The sequence below is a fragment of the Quercus lobata genome, chromosome 12, assembly GCF_001633185.2.
Source record: "Quercus lobata isolate SW786 chromosome 12, ValleyOak3.0 Primary Assembly, whole genome shotgun sequence".
In the NCBI taxonomy this organism is placed as follows: Eukaryota; Viridiplantae; Streptophyta; class Magnoliopsida; order Fagales; family Fagaceae; genus Quercus; species Quercus lobata.
This window is the reverse complement of record NC_044915.1, coordinates 256411-274377: the sequence shown is the minus strand read 5'-3', so window position 1 is coordinate 274377 and position 17967 is coordinate 256411. Positions and strand designations below refer to the sequence as shown.

At 34.0% G+C, this 17967-nt stretch overlaps 2 protein-coding genes across 2 annotated transcripts; one reads left to right on the top strand and one right to left on the bottom strand.

The window, feature by feature from the left end:
* On the top strand, window positions 1–9330 carry LOC115971367 (secretory carrier-associated membrane protein 4). The gene is made up of 12 exons (XM_031091247.1): window positions 1–196; window positions 2964–3077; window positions 3172–3234; window positions 3483–3516; window positions 3613–3735; window positions 4071–4133; window positions 4232–4325; window positions 4725–4770; window positions 4859–4926; window positions 5588–5636; window positions 7184–7249; window positions 9032–9330. Exons 1-12 carry the CDS (start codon window positions 137–139, stop codon window positions 9062–9064), a joined length of 813 nt encoding a protein of 270 aa, XP_030947107.1. The 5' UTR covers window positions 1–136; the 3' UTR covers window positions 9065–9330.
* Window positions 9331–10491: 1161 nt separating this feature from the next.
* Window positions 10492–13341, bottom strand: LOC115970723 (pentatricopeptide repeat-containing protein At1g20230). The gene has a single exon (XM_031090318.1). The coding sequence runs from the start codon at window positions 13253–13255 to the stop codon at window positions 10961–10963; it is 2295 nt and encodes a 764-aa protein (XP_030946178.1). The 5' UTR covers window positions 13256–13341; the 3' UTR covers window positions 10492–10960.
* Window positions 13342–17967: the final 4626 nt, after the last annotated feature.

Genomic DNA, 17967 nt, shown 5'->3' with positions numbered 1-17967 from the left:
CGCGTAGCAAAGAAGCAAAAAATTTGGCTGTCTCTTTTTCACACGCTCACTGCCCTGTCTCTCTCTCACTGTCTGTGTAAAATCAAAAAAATCTGAAATTTCGGAGCATTCCTCTGCAAAAATTAGGGATCTGAAGATGAATCGGCACCACGACCCGAATCCGTTTGACGAGGAAGAAGTGGTTAATCCTTTCTCGGTAATTATTTTCTCTATCTTATCTCTTAACTATCAAATATTTTTTCACTTTTTTCTCAGATCTGCACTCGTTGTTTTATCTCTTAATAATTGTATACTATTTTTAGACCTTGTTGTTTGATCACTCAGCTTAGCTTAGCTTAGCGCGGTATTGTTTGATTTATTTGGTATTTATTTAAATACTCCATTCGAGTTCTGGATCTGTAACTGAAACTGAAACTGTCGGTTTAAATTGAGGAAGAATAAGGAAATACTATAAGTTTTTTAAAATTTGACTGAAAAGGAAACTCATTTAAAGAAGTTTGTAATTTCTGACATGGTTTTCACTGTTTTTAATGCCTAATTCCAATGATTTTAATATCACTTTTTCATTTACCAATAATCCTGTTTGTAAAATAATTTGTATCTTTAACATTATTCAATTCGAATTCTTTAAAATTTGGAAAATATGTTTTACGGCTTTTTTTAATTGCGCTAATATAACGAGTGAAGAATTTTCATGAAAAACTTCCCCTTCCCTTTCCCTTTCCACAAAAAAAAGAAAAAGAAATCATGAAAATTTGGAAAGTATTGACAAATGCAATTATTAAGTTTTTTATTTTTATTTTTTTTATTATTATTTTTTATAATTAATAAGGGAAATGTTATGAAGTATTTTTAGAAATTTATTATGGAAAAAGAAAAAAGTAACAGATTTTTATATTTCTCATAAAAGTGGTATTAAAACTTTCTTAAAATGATCTATTAACAAATGCCCCAAGGGCATCCGTTATCAGAACCAAATTGAGAGCTTCACTACATTATACTTTGATTGTTGCTCTCCTGCCATATTTGTGGTATCGGCGCTATATTCCAACCTCAGGAACTTTTATGTCGATCAAATTAGACCCGCCACTCAAAAAGAATGTCAACAACTTGCTTGGGGATCAGCCAATGAACCCCTGCTAGTCCCATTTGTCATGTTAAAATACACGGACACTAGGATTTGTACAAGAACTAAATAATAGTGTAGGTGATAACACTCCCCCTCCCCACCCCCAAAAAAGAGAAAATGAGCAAAATCTGTTGCTTTGATTTTGTGTATGTGAACCATTCTTCACTTGGGCTTTCGTAATAGGAGTTAAGGGGGGTGGGGCAGAGTTCTGATAGGTTCTAATTTCAATTTATTGATAACGTAAGTCTTTTTTGAACCCGAATTCCCCGATGTCTGAGCCAAACAAAAGCTTCATACAATCCCACAGGTTTCTACTTGTCATGAAAGTTTAAAGTTTGAATTGAAATCATAGGATGTCAATGATCTTTTGATGGATTTGATGATCATTAGTATTGTGGTGATATTGTAGTTATTTTGACATGTTGTACTTTTTTGCCTTCATGAATCTAGAGATTACAATGGAATGCAATGCATTGTATTGCTTGAGCTGCTTATTATTATTATTATTATTTAAAAATTTATATATAAATAAAATTTTAGAACTTTTTTTTTTATAGGAAAAAATGATTTTATTTAAGAAAGACTACTTCATGTATAATAGACATGAAGGAGCCTAAAGCATTACAGAGAGAATGTACAACAACTCAAAAAACGTTGCAATTGAATCACTATTTGTAAAAACCCAATGTGCGAGACCAATCAAATGAGGAGCTAGCAAAATTTGCTAACAACTTATTCCCCCTACTCTTTGCATTGTTAAATGTATGCCGATTGCATTCCCTCTAAATGGTCAACTTCAAACATAATGGAATCATGTTCCAAATATCCGAAGTTGCTTACCCGCACAATTTGTTCAGCCAAACACAAGATCAATCATGTTATTTAGTGAGATTTAAAGGATCTAAAAAACAAAGTTCCACAAATCATATGCAACCATAAAATGTATCAAAAGATGATCTCCCGTCTCCCTGCAATACTAACACATGCTACTTTTGTATAACCTCTTTTTATAAAGTTATATAAAGTAAGTATTTTCCCCCCACACCACCTTCCATACTAAAACGGAGACCACCAGTGGGGCCTTCACACCCAAATGCCTTTCCAGGGGGAAAAAACATAATTGGATCCCCTCAAAATATTATAGAAGGAATGAATATTGAATTCCCTACTCATCTATAGTGCCTCCACCTCACCTGATCGCAAACCTCTCCATGAGGGATATAGAGACCAAGAAGATGGAAAAAAACAGGCCTTGAAGTTTAAGTCCCAATCATTAAATTTCCGAATAAATCTAACATCTCAACTCCTCTTCGCCCCTCAGTCTACCTTAACAACAGAGAGTCCACTGAAGCCTCTCTATTTGTGGAACTATCATACTCATCATCACACCAACAGTCTTGCCAGAACCAGATATGGTTACCAAAGTTGGCCTCAAATTGAATGTACTGTAAAAAACCTTTACCATCCCATCCTGATACTCTTCCACAAACTACACCAATGGATACCCTGAACAAGTATTGTACTCCATAAATGTGCTTCCTCTACCCCAAACCGCCTTATGATTGTAGACGTTTGCATGTATGCTTTGGACTGCAAATGAACAAAACTACTCATTTATTGCCACTTCATTTACAAAGTAAGCCACAATAGTGTTCTTATGACTTCACATTGGGGCATGCTTGTAGGACCATTGCTAATTTCAGTGTTGATTATTTGTTTTGTTATCACACACACACACACACGTGCGTGAACACACACGTATTTGAATGTTGAACACTTCTTTATTTGTCATTTATTCATTGTGTCATTGATTAATGATTGGGAACCTTTGAAGAATGGAGCTGCTGGTCCCAGATCAAAACCACACATTTCACCTTTGGGATCTGAAACCCTAGGCTTTGGGCAGAAATATGATGCAACGGTGGATATACCATTGGATACATTGAATGTAGTGAAGTTGCTATTTCCTTCTCTATTCCTTTTCTGTTCTTTGATATTTTTGAGAGAGCTGATTTATGTTCTTGATGGTATGGTTTTTGTAGGATTCTAAGAGCAAAGAGAAAGAGCTTGCATCTTGGGAAGCAGATCTCAAAAGGAGGGAAAAGGTTTGCATTGCAATTCCATGATTGAGTACTTGTCTAGAATTGAATTTTTATTATTTATTTTTCTACATTGAAAACCACTTCTGTTAATTCCTAGAAATGGGGATTTTGTTGCTTTACATAACAATGAATTAGTTACAATATGTGATGCCTACTTGAAATGATTGTATTGGTTATTCTTACTCTTAAATAGAATATATTCTTTGCCTTTGATTCTGTTTTTCATTGTACTCTTTAACTGCCTTCCACAGGAAATAAAGCGGAGAGAAGATGCTGTTGCTAAAGGTAAACTATGAGGTCACAACCTACAACTTAATATATTTTTGTGAACTTGTTTTGCTGTTTTCTAAACTGTTTTTTTATTTTTTTATTTTATATCAGTTGGTGTTCCCAATGATGGTCGAAATTGGCCTCCATTTTTCCCCATAATTCATCATGATATAGCCAACGAAATACCAGTCCATGCACAAAGGCTGCAATATTTGGCTTTTGCAAGTTGGTTAGGTATGAGAGATCATATATATAAAACATTTTACATTATATTACTTGTGTAAGTTGGTTCTGCTCAGGATTTTTTTTTTTTTTTAATCTCGATAAATGTAATGATATGGAGCTCTTTGTGGAGTATAGTTTCTTTAATTTAGGTGTCTTCACTTGGTCCCTTAGAGAATTGGCTACTGAAATTTAAGAAGGAAAAAAAAGGTCTAAATTTTATTTTAGATCAGAATTACCCATGTTAGGTTTTCAGTTTTGTTTTGCTTGCTGTAATCTTGATTTAAAAGGTCTCACTGTAAAATACTTCTGCAATATCTGATACTCTTGTAGTACTGTTTGTGCAGGTATAGTTCTTTGTCTTGTTTTTAATGTAATCGCTGTGATTGCATGCTGGATCAAAGGCGGGGGTGAGCTTCTCTTTTTCAATGTTGTTTCTGCATTCAAGATATAATAGGCATTGGTTTCAATGTAATTTGTATCTTCTCATAAGCTCCACTCTGTGCAGGTGTCAAAATTTTTTTCCTTGCAACAATCTATGCTCTACTTGGATGCCCCCTTTCGTATGTGCTGTGGTATCGGCCTCTCTATCGTGCTATGAGGTTAGTATTTTGTAATGTAGAGAAAGAGAAGGTTTTCTTGTAGGCTATCTTAAGTTGAAGAGAAAGAGAAGGATTTCAGTGACCTTAGACCCCCAATTCCTCCCCCTTTCTTCTTTTTCTTCTTTTTTGGGTGTGTTCCTGTGTGCATCTCAGTGTTTTTGTGCACGTGTGCCTTTGTACATGCATGTATATTGTATAGCTAGTGGCACCTGCTTGTTTGGGTGGCATCAATGTTACATTTATTGTTTAACTGGTGAGAGAAAGCTCTTACATTAACCTATTAGAGGAAAGATATTCATTTATTTTTGTATTTGAAAGAGTTTCTGTAGTGATAGCATAAAAAAATGTCATATTATGTGTGCTGATGGGTGTTGAAAATTGCTTTGTTTCCAATTGCAGGACAGACAGTGCCTTGAATTTCAGCTGGTTTTTCTTGTTCTATCTGGTATGTGATATATAATTCTGTCTTAGCTATGCTTCTCATGAATAGGTGGCCTATTTTTCTGTCTATTGATCAATGTGGCACGATGCAGCTTCATATCGGTTTTTGTATTTTTGCTGCTATTGCACCCCCGATCGTCTTTCATGGGAAGTCATTGACGTAAGTACTAGTATCTTGAGCTATTAGAATTAAAGTTTGAAGTGGTTGATTGCCATTACTAAAGCTTACAAATTTATTTGTTATGTTGTATGTTTTGAAAGAGCATTGAGTAAAAAAGAAAATAGATCAAGCACTTTAGTTGTTGTCTTGCAGATGTTTAGTGACTGGTAAACATATGTGAATTTGTAGTCAAAGGGTATAATGGTATAATTTTGTTCAATGTTAACTAAGCTTAAGTAAATCAGTAATCTCTCAGAAAAAAAAATGTAAATCATTAAATAACTTGTTCTTGCCGAGAATAAGACCCTTTACTCTGACCATTAGGTAAGGTAAATGGAATAGGAACTGGATTCTGCTATGGGATTTTAAGGGCCTTGATCATCTTTCTGTGTAAGGAATTGGATTATTTTGTTGAAGGTTCTTTCACAGATTATTGATTTATATAAAGCAGTGAACTAATGTCAATCATTAAGAAATTGTAGCATGTAGAGTACAATGTTCAACTTTTTTGTAACTTCCATAGTATCTTTCTAAATCGATTTAGGCTTGTTGATGAGCATAGGGTCTTGCAACAGTTGTTATGATCACGTTTCAGTTGTTTCTGGCCTATACATCAGAACCTACTAATATAATTTTTTTCATTCTTGTTTTTGTGATTCAGGGGAATCCTTGCAGCAATTGATGTCTTCTCTGACCATGCATTGATTGGGGTAAGTTTTTTAATGTATTCATGTCATTTTGGCTTTTACTTTTTGCCACTAAAATTTCAGTCATGAAGATGTTCTTATGGTTTAGTAGGACAATAGTCAATGAAATGTTTGTGTATTCATTTTTCTCTTGTTCAGAAATATGATGGTAGGAGTAGAAGTTTTCTCTTTTGTCAAGTTCCATTTTTAAGTGCTATGTAGTTTGAAAAAGGATATAATACTTCAGCCTGCCTTAGATTTTATTGAAAGTACATGGCCTTGCCCTTATTTCTAAATATTATTTAGATTACCCATACGTGTCGAAAGTGTTGCTATTATGAGTCCTGTTAACTTTTTCTGTAATTTTGAGACACTCAAATTTGTACTGTATGTCCCCTATATGTACCACACATTCTTTCCCCTCCCCTCAAAATGAACCATAATGCGAATATCCAGCTCAACTTAATAAGTTACTAAAAATTAAGTAAAAATATTCAACTCAACTCAGTCCTATTCCCAACAGAATGGGGTTGACTACATGAATTCTTCTATGCCAACTCAACTCTGTCTAGTGGGTTATGGGTACCTTTTACCATAAAGCATGATGCTAATCTTTTGTCAAAAAATGATATGGATTTTCAATTTATTATTTATGGACAGAATCCTATGACATGGTTAATTTTAGAAAACGCGAGGGAGATGGTAGTATTTTTTGTATTCCCTTTGAAAAGATCTTGAAAGGTAATCGAAATGTTAAGACAATGAATTATATTATAAATGCATACCAAACTGAAATTTCATTTTTGTTTGAAGAATGAAACTGTAGATCCAAGAGGAAGAGATATTAAAATTGAGAGAGAGAGATCAAAGTTGAAACCATAAAACTTGAATAAGTTAAACCCAAATAATTTATTTAGAGTGTTTAAAATTTTAAGCCCATGTTCCATTGAATAGGTCAAACTTTAACCAAATAAGTCCAATAAAAATATATACTACGTATCTCTTGAATAAAGAAACAAAATTAATTAAAACTTAAAGTAAATTAGATTTGGCACATGGAAATGTGGAAGGCTCAAAATGAAATTAATCATAAGGATGGCATAAATCAAAAATAGGACGGAAAGGTATGACTGTACTAAATGTTATCGAAATATCTCATTTCTCTAACCAAACTGAAACGGCCTCTGGTACTTTTTGTTACAACACATGGTAAGAGGTCCATGAGCTTTAACTCAAATGACAGTTACTCTTTGCACAATTATGGGATGGAGGGTAAGGTGTCTGATTCAAGACCCGATTAGTGCTTGTGTACCTTACCAGTAAAAAATATGGTTAGAGTTATAGGCTTCTATAATGCTTGCTTTTTGATGCCTTCTCTCTGAAAGGCAAATTTGCCCTCTTATGGCCTTGAACAATGAAGACCAAAAATGCTATTAGGAACATAGTAAGAGGTCCGTGCTTACATTCACTTCATTTGGACATAAGATGTGATTAACAGAACATTAACTTGTTCTCTCTTGTATGTTATTTGACTGAGCATTTGGTTTCTCTAACGTTTATTTTCACTGCAGATATTCTACTTAGTTGGCTTTGGCTTGTTTTGCTTGGAGTCACTTCTAAGCTTATGGGTACTTCAGGTCAGATTCAGATTATATGCATTCTCTTTCTTAAAGTAATAAAAGTGATTGTGGTGGCCCCTAATTTATTTAATTAAGAATTTATATACCTCATCCCTTCCTTCTGTGAGAGTTTTGTGTATACCCTTTCTCTCTCTGGGTTCAGATACAATCCTAATTAATTTCTTCACTTGTCGTGGCATATGTAGTTCTCTTTTCTTTTTTCTGTTTTCACCTTGCTCTATTTTAGTTTCTTTACCACCTTTGCTGCTGTACTTGTTGTGGACAGCATCAATAAAAGTAGAAAACTTGTTGCCTTACATATGTGAATGTAAATCAACTTATTTAAATTGTTGATTCATGTAAATCTGAATTGCAATAGACATGCATTAAAGGTATATATTGATCCCCCTCTGCCCTCTTTTTTTTTTTCCTGCTTATGATATTTCATTTGTAGTATGGATTTAGTTGATATGAATAGATAAAAATTGTGATAGAATAGAAACACTTCAGAATGAGAGATGCTTCATGATAAGTGTTTCTTCTGTGGACTTGACATTTTGAAGAGAGTTCCTTTGAAGGCTTGTGGAATATTTTAAGTTGCTGTTGGAAGTTGGCAGAATTGTGGGCTTGGAGAGAGGTTTAATTGGAGACATTGCTCGATTGAACCTTAAATATGAAAATAAACATTGTTGTGATGAAAATCATTCCTTGGGACCTGGATTATGGTGATTTTTTTTTTTTTGTTGAGAGAGTTTAATGTCTAGCAGCATTGGTGCAGCATCACTGAAATGCTTCTGATGTTCTTCCTTGCAATTTCTTTGTCAAAGTAGGAAAATGAAGTGGAAGGGTTTCCTAAGTTTTGGTTTGTTATTGATGGTAGATTTGATTGAGACTCTTCTCTAAAAAAACTGATCTTTGTGGCTTTTAGCTAGCTATATTTGCTTCCATCAATTTTATTCTGTATTAATATTTAAGAGAGCCGGGGCTAATCTTGTATTGCTCACACTTGTTTATCAAACTCATTTTAGGAGTACCACTTCGTTTGATGTTTGTCTTATGTAAAGTAGCTGCCAAATTCGTTATAGGGTGTAAACTGTGATGGAAAGTATGGATATTCCTAGGTGAAGGATGTTCTTAACTGATTTGTCTAATTGGACGCACCAGTTTATGCATCGGCCTTTCCAAATAATAGACTGATTATGAGGTTTTAATATTTAAATCATTAATGATTTTATTTATTAATTGCTAATGAGGGTGTCCATAACTCTTTGAGCACTTTACCATTTTCTTAGGTGTATGTATTCCCTTTGTATCACATCACACACACACATGGTAATTACAGAGAAAAAATCCCCTGGGGATGACCTCAATATACTTGCTAGAAGTTTCGAACCCAAGATCTTATGGATCTTAAGAGGTCTTGGGTTTGATTTCTATAGTCAGATTGGACACTTTGTACTATGAAATGTACTAAGATTATACAATTCATTGGTTGAGTAGTCCTGAAACTCTCTACTTATCTGAAATAAGTACCATGTTATATTCCCTAATCTCTACTTTATCTGAAACAAGTACCATTTTATAGTCCCAGAAGAAAATATTATTAGCATTTAAGAGTGCTCCAAGAAATCGTTGAAGGTTGTCTGCATATATGCAACTTAATTATCAATGTTTAGATTGTATTCTTGGGAACAGGCATGCAGGGTACTTATTATGCACATTGCTGAATTTTATAGTCTCTTCTTCCTTTTCTCTTTCTATGACACAGTTTGTCTCCTGTTTGTTCTTTGGTTTGTGCAGAAAATCTACATGTACTTCAGGGGGAGCAAGTGAGATGTGATTCTGGGGTTGCTGCTTGTCAACATGGCTTAGTATATTCATTGGTTGTTTCATTGTGATTGTGAATTAGATTCAAAGATCAATATTCTATTAGGTAAAGTGGTTTGAGTTTAGGGAGAGAAAGGAAGTGGTGAGGAAAGAGAGAGTATGTGAGAAAGAACGTGGCTTTTCTTGATTCAATTAGTTTATTAATGATATTCCCAAATAATAATAGATTGTTACCAATTGATTTAGAATTTAAAGAATCAAAAATAACTTTGGCATCCAATTCTCTATTTCCATGTATGTGAAAAAAAGAAGAAGAAGAAGAATCTAGGTTGTGACTCTCTAAAAACAATAAAAAGAGAGACCCGGTTATGAAGAATCACAACTTGCTAAAGTTTTCGACGTGTATAAATAAATATCTCCTCTTTAAACATTAAACTATATAGAATAAAAAATACTTCCAACTGTGTGATAGAGAAAATGTATACATCAAAAGAATTTGCTAATTATTCCACTTCTCCACTAGGGTTCTTTCAATCTAACTAGAGAAACACAATGGCCATTGTCTCTTTGTCATCTCCGGCGCTCATAAAATATGGCTTTCATCATGTGTAGGCTGTTGGCTTCAAAACCCTTTTACACATGCAATAATTGTTCTTCATGTGATGGCGATGTTCTTATTGCCGTGGACTTAAGCATCTGACCAAAGATTTTCATGTCAAGATCGTTGTTCCAATTGTTGTAATAGAATTAGCCATACATAAACATGCATGCTTTCTGCAAACAAACTGGAAAGTTTAAGGAAAAAGACTGAATCCTTTTTTGAAAACATAATTGCCAAAAAAAAATCCCCTTCCACCTAATGTTAGAACTTTTAAAATTCTAGTACTAGGACTTCTTGCTCATGATACATGCTAAGAAAACAGCTAAGGAACCGTATGCGAACTTGCGATGTAAGCATCTAGAACATATTATGATTATCATATCAACCAACTCCTCACTCATGATACATGCTAAGGAAAAAATATATTAAAAATAAAGAATGGACCTATACTAATGGGCTAATATATCTCTAACAAAAAATAAAGAATGTATTTGTTTGTTTTCACTTAAAAACTTGCCGAGGAAAATCAGCATATTAAAAAAAATATTTTTGCATTGTCTCCAACTTGAAATTCAACCAAATCAAGTGACCAGCAAGATGGAAGTCCACACTTTCTATATAAGCCAATATCCCTACATAAACCCAATGAACCCGCTTACTATTACAATAAGAACATGTATTTATGTTCATGAAGTGCGCACTTATTTTACTTTTATGTAGTTTTGTTAGTTGAATAGGATTTATGCATTGAAGTTGGAAATGAGTGCATTTGAAAGAAGAATTATTCCCTCCAAAAGCACCAAAAGAGTATTCATGTTGTAGCTCAATTGGTTGCCATCTCATGGTGTTTCAATAGAGACATCTAGAGTTCAAATCTGCTCACCCCCATTATAACTATTTACCAACAAAAAAAGAAGAAGTAATAAGGAATGTGCCTTGTGTCATATCTTCTTAGAATGGTGTTGCAGAAAGTTAAAATTCAGACAGCTATTATATGTTGCATTCTTTTATCTGATGCTAAAATTGTTTCTTTACATTGTCCTATGCTCCCTTATTTACTCATGTTACTTCTGATTTTTGCAAGGTTAAACTAGAATAGTATGGAATATAGAGTTCAAGAACATGAATGAAAGAATGAATGAATGGTGCACAGCAGAGGAGAAATGCTATTTTGACACTAATTTAGTGTCAATACAAATTTGTGGACTGAAGTAATAGAATGACAATGTTTTGAATATGATACATATTAATATTCTTTTGAATAGTAAAGATGGCTTTCCCTAATTAACCGTTTCATCAATCTACCAATAATCCCCACAAGAACAAACTCCATCTTTGAAATGATGAAACCGATTTGTGTCCCTTACAGAAATCTCCCTCCCTTCAAAGTTGGAGATAAATTTTATAACAGCATGGCAGTCACCACATATTCTGAGATTCTTAATGACCCGAAGAGGAGAACCTGGACTAGTGTTCAAAAGCCCAAAAACTACTGCTAACTTCTCACTGTGCCCACATAAAATCTGCTCCTTGTCCTGTTCCTCCACATCTTGGAGAACAAAGTCAGTATTAGGAGAGTAACCTAATTTTTTCATCTCCATGCTCAATTTATCCAACTTTTCAATAATTTGGTCTATTTGAGGATGTGACTTGTCTCCTGCAAGTAGCATGTGTACCTTGTTCTTTAACTCAATCCAACTGCAGCCAGGATTCTTCCTCAAACCTAAACTCTTCATCATATTCCTCACTTTATCCACTTCAATCCACTTGCCCTCGGAAGCATAAATGTTTGATAGAAGTATGTAATTCCCTGGATTGCTTGGTTCTAACTTAAAGAGTTCTCTGGCAGCAATCTCACCTAAAGTCACGTTACTGTGAACTCTACAAGAACTAAGTAAAGCTCCCCAAACACAAGCGTCAGGTTCAAAAGGCATAGTCTTAATCATAGAATAAGCCTCTTCAAGTTTTCCAACCCGACCAAGAAGCGTTACCATGCAAGCATAATGCTCCATCCTAGCTTCCATATCATGCTCTTGTGAGATGCTATTAAAGTAATACCACCCTTCTTCAGTTAGGCCATTCTGGCTGCATGCAGATAATACACAAGTGAAGCTGATAAAATCAGGCTTCTTTCCATTAGTCTGCATCAAGTTGAATGTTTCCATAGTTTCCTTAGCCTTGCCGTGCATTGCATATCCACCCATAATTGCATTCCAGCACACCAAATTTTTTGTGGGCATTTTCTCAAAACAAAGCCGAGACAACTGGATTTTTCCACAGTTTGCATACATGTCAATTAATGCACTACCTACATACACATCATTAGAGAATCCCCTTCTAAGAGAGAAGCAATGGGCTGCCTTCCCATGCATTAGTGCCGCAATATTGCCACAAGCTGGAAGCAAGCAAGGAATTGTCACGGAGTTTGGCTTCACTCCCACAATTTGCATCTCTCTGAAAAGTTCTAAAGCTTCCATGTCTTTCCCATTTTGAGAACAACTGCCGATCATTGATGTCCAAGAAATAACATTCAATTCCATCCCTTGGCCTTTGAATTGCCGGAATACCTCCAGTGCATTGTTAACTTGACCATTTCGCGAGAGACCTGTAATGAATGCATTGCAAGCACCTATGTCCATCTCATTTATTTCATGAAAAACTTGTGACATTTCTAAGGTGCAGGCACACTTGCCATACATATTGATAAGTGCGGTGACCACACACTTGTCCGAATTGAAACCCTGCTTGATCACATAACCATGAATTTGGATCCCCAAAACTAAATCCTCTAGGTTTCCTATAGCCGGCAGAACACTAGAAATACTAGACCCATCAGGCTGGAAGCCTTCAAAATGCATTTTTTGGAACATGAAAACCGCCTCATTATATGACCCACTATGGTTAAAACCGGCAATCATACCATTCCAAGACACTAAGTTGGGTTCCACGCCCATAGACCTCATCTCATAAAAGAGCTGTTCCACCTCATGTATGCATCCACGTCTTGAATAACTAGCAATCAAAGCACTCCATGTAACAACATCCCGTTGGGCAATTTTATCAAACAAATTGTGGGCATCTCTAAGACGGTCACATTTGAGATAGAGATGAAGCAAAGAGGATTGGACAAGAGAATCAAAAGCAAACCCAGATACGGATGCAAAGCTATGAACCTGTTGGCCGAGTTTGAAGGCCCGTAGTCCAGCACAAGCCTTGAAGACACTAGGGAAAACATGAGCATCAGGCAGAAGGCGGGCATGAGATATCATACGAGAAAAAAGTCGGAGCGCATCAGCAAAGCGACTGAGTTTTGAATAGGCATGGATGAGATTAGAGAAGGTAAAGACGTTGGGGTCGGAGACGGAGTCAAGGATGAGGGCGGCTTCATGGAAGCAATGGTTGTTGGCGTAGAGAGAGAGGAGCTTGGTGGTGAGATTAGCATGGTTGGATAGGCCAGTTTTGAGGATGTGGGCATGAGCCTGTCGTGCATGGCATGTAGTAGTAGTAGTCGAACTGAGGCATTGGAGGATTATATTTATATTTGAATGGGGAAATTTGTCCAACACATTCCTCAGAGCTTGCTGCTGCTTCGTCATTTGCTTGCTGCTTTAAGTTCCCAATATTTTGATAAATTTCTTACGCAAACCAAATGGTAAACTTGGATTCTTAGAAGAAGAATCATTCTTCTAGTCTAGAAAATAATAAGAAATGATCTTCAAGTGTTGTTCCACTTGTATATATATATATTTTTTGCATAGGGCCCCGCACACAAAAAAAAAAAATATATATATATATATTTTTTTGACCTCCCTAAAGTAAAATTTTAAACACCTTGATCATTGGTTTTTTTTTTGAGCCCAGTTAAAATAAGTTTGAATATGATTCTCTTAACAATATTTTAACATTTAAAAAAAAAAACTCAATAACAAACCAATTTTAATTAAAATATGGGAAAAAAATTAATAAGTCCAATGGATCAATGAGAGATCAATGGATGAATGATTGCTTAGTCAGGGGTGTTTTTTTTTGCGTGTGGCCACGTGCCTTTGGAGGTGTGACTTTGCTAGGCTCGGATTTGTTTTGGGGAGGTCAACCCGGAACTCGATATTGGGCCGCATAGACCAATGACTACCGGTGTATTTTTAAGCCTACAAAATAGATAAAACCCAAAATCTTAAAATCATGATAATTGTTGAAATAAATAAATAATATGCTTAGCATGATAGCTTTGATTAAATGGTAAGTTGATACGTTATTATTATGTATATTGAGTGATGTCCAATAGTCCATGTCTAGTTGCGGTTCATGGCTCATGTTCATCATAATAAGATATGTCTAGTAATAGTTTATGTCCAAGTAATATATGTCCATTGGTGGTATATGTCCAAATGATACAAGTCCAACAATGGTTTATATCCAAGTAATATATGTCCATTGGTGGTATATCAATTTATTAATATGTATGTTTATTATTAGTGAGACCATGTTTATTAAATGGTGAGATAATGGTAAAATGATAATGAGTTAACATATACTCAATAATATAATTTAAAAGATGGAGAAAACATTGACTTATCTTTTATGTTTTTGACTCCAGCTGTGTAGCATCACTTTGTTCTTTATGTGATTTGTGGCTCCAGCCGTATAATGTTAGTGAGCTTTATAGTTTGTGGCTCTAGCCTTATAGTGTTAATGAGCTAATAAGATTCCAGCGGTATAATGACATTAGTTGAGTGGTATAATAATAATGAACGAAATATACTTGATAATATAAGTTTGAAGGTAAAATATAATGACTTATCTTCATAGTTTGGAGTTCCAACCGTAGGACAACAGTGAACTTAGACATTTCAACAGCGTGATAGAATGAGTTCAGCGGTACAGTATGATATTATGAGTCCTTTCATGGTGACTTCATGATTGAAGGGGGAAAATGGGTGCAACTGGAGGGAGAGAGAGTATATCCAGCCGTGTGCATAGGTTGGTTAAGTTTATCCCCTTTCATCATACACTTAAATGACTTTTCCTATGTAATACTCTTTTAGTTTTTAGTCAAATATGAGTAATATTGCCTTCCATAAGAAGGGCTTTTGATTTTATAAGTTTTTGCTTTTCATAAGAAAGGGCTTTTAGTAATAAGTTTTTGGAAGAGTGTTTGATATATATCTATGTGTGTGTGTGGAGATGGTAAAGAATATGTATATATTGTGAGATATGGTATTTGTAACATGTATGAGAATTATTTGTAGATACTTTGTTGGACATATATCTTGTATATGTATACTATGTGAGATATGGAGTTTAGAGATATATGAGAAGTATGTATGGGTATTTTGTGAGAAATATGTTTTGTAAAATAAATAGAAGTATGAGATAGATAAATGAAGGTTAAATGTAGTAAAGGCTACTGCTGGGATTGTTTTTTGTATTATGACATTGGTTATGTTGCTTTCTAAGAAGGAGGATTTAATATGAGAAATCAAGAATGAGATGGAGATGTGTTTTGGGCAGCAAGATGATGATACTTCAAAATAATGGAGTGTGGGAAAGATGGGTAATGGGTAATGTTGTTGTAATATGTGTGTTGTGTTGTTATCTATGAAGAGAGGTTTTTTGTAAGGGAGATGAAGAAGTATAGAAGAGTTTAGAGGCATATGTAGCAAGGTGCATCTAGTTTCAGAACATTGTGGATTCAGAGAGAGAGAGAGCAGAGAGGGGAATCAGAGAGGAAGAGATCAAAAAGGGGGGGCCCTTGGTGTGTGGCTTGGTTCTCTTTATATAGAGCCAAACTATGTAACTAGATCAGAATTAGTTGAAGGGAAACTTAGCAAATCAGGAAAAATCTTTGACAAAGTAAGTGGTCTTTTGTTTTTTGGCTAAAAGAAGAAAGTTTAAGACTTAATGGCTGAAGTTATAGTTGTTACAGCTGTCAATCACAGCTGTTACAGTTGGATGATGTCATCCGAATGATATCATTTTCTTGGAGGAAAGTATATGGCATTAAATTCATGATTTGACTAAAGATGGTGAGATAAGTTTTATGAGATTTTTCTGGTACCACAGCTGGAACTACTGCAGAATGTGCTGGAACTGTTTCAGCTTCTACAGAAGGTGTTTCTGCTTCTGTTGGAGCTGTCTGTAGCTTAGTTTGAGCTATTATAGCTTCCGCTAGAGCCGTTTTTGGTGTTTTCGGCTAAGTTTTCTCTTTTGGAAAATATATTTAATGAAGTTTTAGAGATGTAATCATGGTCTTTTTGTATCTTAACCAAATCTTGGAGAGTAAGGAGAGCATTTTAATACTAGATATGAGATATTAATATATATTTAGCCATGTGCTTGGAATTAATTTAGATGATAATAATATAATTGATATGAAATACTATAATTACATCTTTAAACTTATATTATATGATGAACATTAATTTTTATATAAAAAGTATGGAGAGTTTTATTATTTTAAGTGTTATGTGATATGAGAGGCTTACCCAAATGTTACCTATTGCACACTGACCCGTCAGACTTCAGGGAATTGGGAAAGACACGCCAAGTAACATGCTTTCCTTTATCAACTTTGAACCACTGAAGCTTTACTGAACATACTTCTTGGCCCTCCAAACCACGACTCCCAAAATTCCCCCGATGAGACTCATGAGCTTGGATCATGAGCTAAAAATGAGATGATGTGCCATGAGCTTGAACCATGGGCTTTTGATGCCTTTTTGTGTAAATATGGGCTCTTTTGGGCTTTAAAAGAGGTTTTCCCAAAATCCATGATAATATTGACGTGGTGCAGGTCGCCAATGAAATGAAGCCATGTGATGTGAAAAATTTGTCCTCAATAGCTGTATACACTGAAAAAAAATGTAGCTCGTAAGATTTATAATAAATAAATCATTTAACAATTTCAATATATGAAACATCATAGAAAGAAATTGTAAAACTTTATGTATTTCGGTTTTTTTTTTTTTTTTGGTTTTGTTTTTTGTGATGTCGATACATTCAAGTATTCTTTTGTTTTAAATTTTGCATAATTTATGTTTCTTATTGACCCCCCTAAAAAATAATCCAGAGCCGCCACTGTTTTTTTGATGAATATTTACATTGATACATATTATTTTCCTTTTTTTTTGTTGAGAAAGATACATATTATTTTCCAAAAAAAGAAAGAAAGCCATTCCTCTGTCTGTCCAATTTGCAATTTCTGTACTGTACGAACCCCAATATTAATATTAATTAATTAATGGGGGTTGGTTGGAATTGGAATTGGAAGGTCTTGGCTCCAACAATTTGTACAACAGAGAGAGGGCTCATTCTCTCTCTCTCTCTCTCTCTATATATATATATATATGCTAAGAAAAAAACTTTTTTAAATAAATAAATATATATATATATATATACATCTATTATATATACTATAAATAATAAAATATCCCATTTCTTTCTTGCAGAACGTTTTGAAATATTTTGATAATTTTGGAAGGAACAGGGAAATAGAGAAGAAGAGGGAAGGAATCATTTTTCTTTGCAAAATTCCTTCATGTGAAAAGTCTTAGACCGTTTGCCTTAACTCATCAAAAAAATCATATCTATTCTACCTTCTATTTTAATTAAATAATTATTTATTATTATTTTTAATTGTTATTTCTCTAAGCCTATCTCACATTCCAGACATTTTTTGTGTTACTTTTTTTTTATCAAATAAAAGTATGAGAGTAAATTTATATAATCTATATTTTCTATTATATTATTTTTATTCTTAATCAAACAAAATTTTTTTCAATCTTTTCATTTTTCCACCTATCCAACCAGACACCACGAGAAAATTAAAAACTCTTCTATCTTTTCACTTGTTCGTCACTCAATCAAATGTAATTTTGTCAATACAATGTTGACATAACATAATCTTAAACACATATATCATAAAAGAATATTTAGGATTTAAGGAACTCTAGAGGATTTTGTGATTCTCCTTTCCATTTCCTTTCTAAATCAAATAGAAGAAATATATATCATTCTTTCAATTCTTTCATATATACAAACAATAAATTAATTGATAAAATTTCTTATATATATAATTTTTTTATTGAATGTAAATTTTAAAAATCTAATTGTTAAAGTACATGTTTTTAACATGTATGTCAAATATCGTTCAAGTCAGATGTTATTTACTATTTGATTAATAAAATTATTTTTATGCTTAATTTTAAATTACAAAAACATAAAATTTAAACATTTTATTGATAACATAATTATTGATTTTTGATCTCTTTAAATTTTGTAAACATAAAAAATATGATAAGAATATCCA

Excerpts from the sequence above, each read along its gene's own strand:
- LOC115971367 (XM_031091247.1), top strand. The coding sequence starts at position 137 with ATGAATCGGCACCACGACCCGAATCCGTTTGACGAGGAAGAAGTGGTT. Across the intron at positions 4,771-4,858 it reads GGTTTTTCTTGTTCTATCTG|CTTCATATCGGTTTTTGTAT; the intron begins GTATGTGATATA and ends GGCACGATGCAG. Across the intron at positions 5,637-7,183 it reads CTGACCATGCATTGATTGGG|ATATTCTACTTAGTTGGCTT; the intron begins GTAAGTTTTTTA and ends TTTTCACTGCAG.
- LOC115970723 (XM_031090318.1), bottom strand. The coding sequence starts at position 13,255 with ATGACGAAGCAGCAGCAAGCTCTGAGGAATGTGTTGGACAAATTTCCC.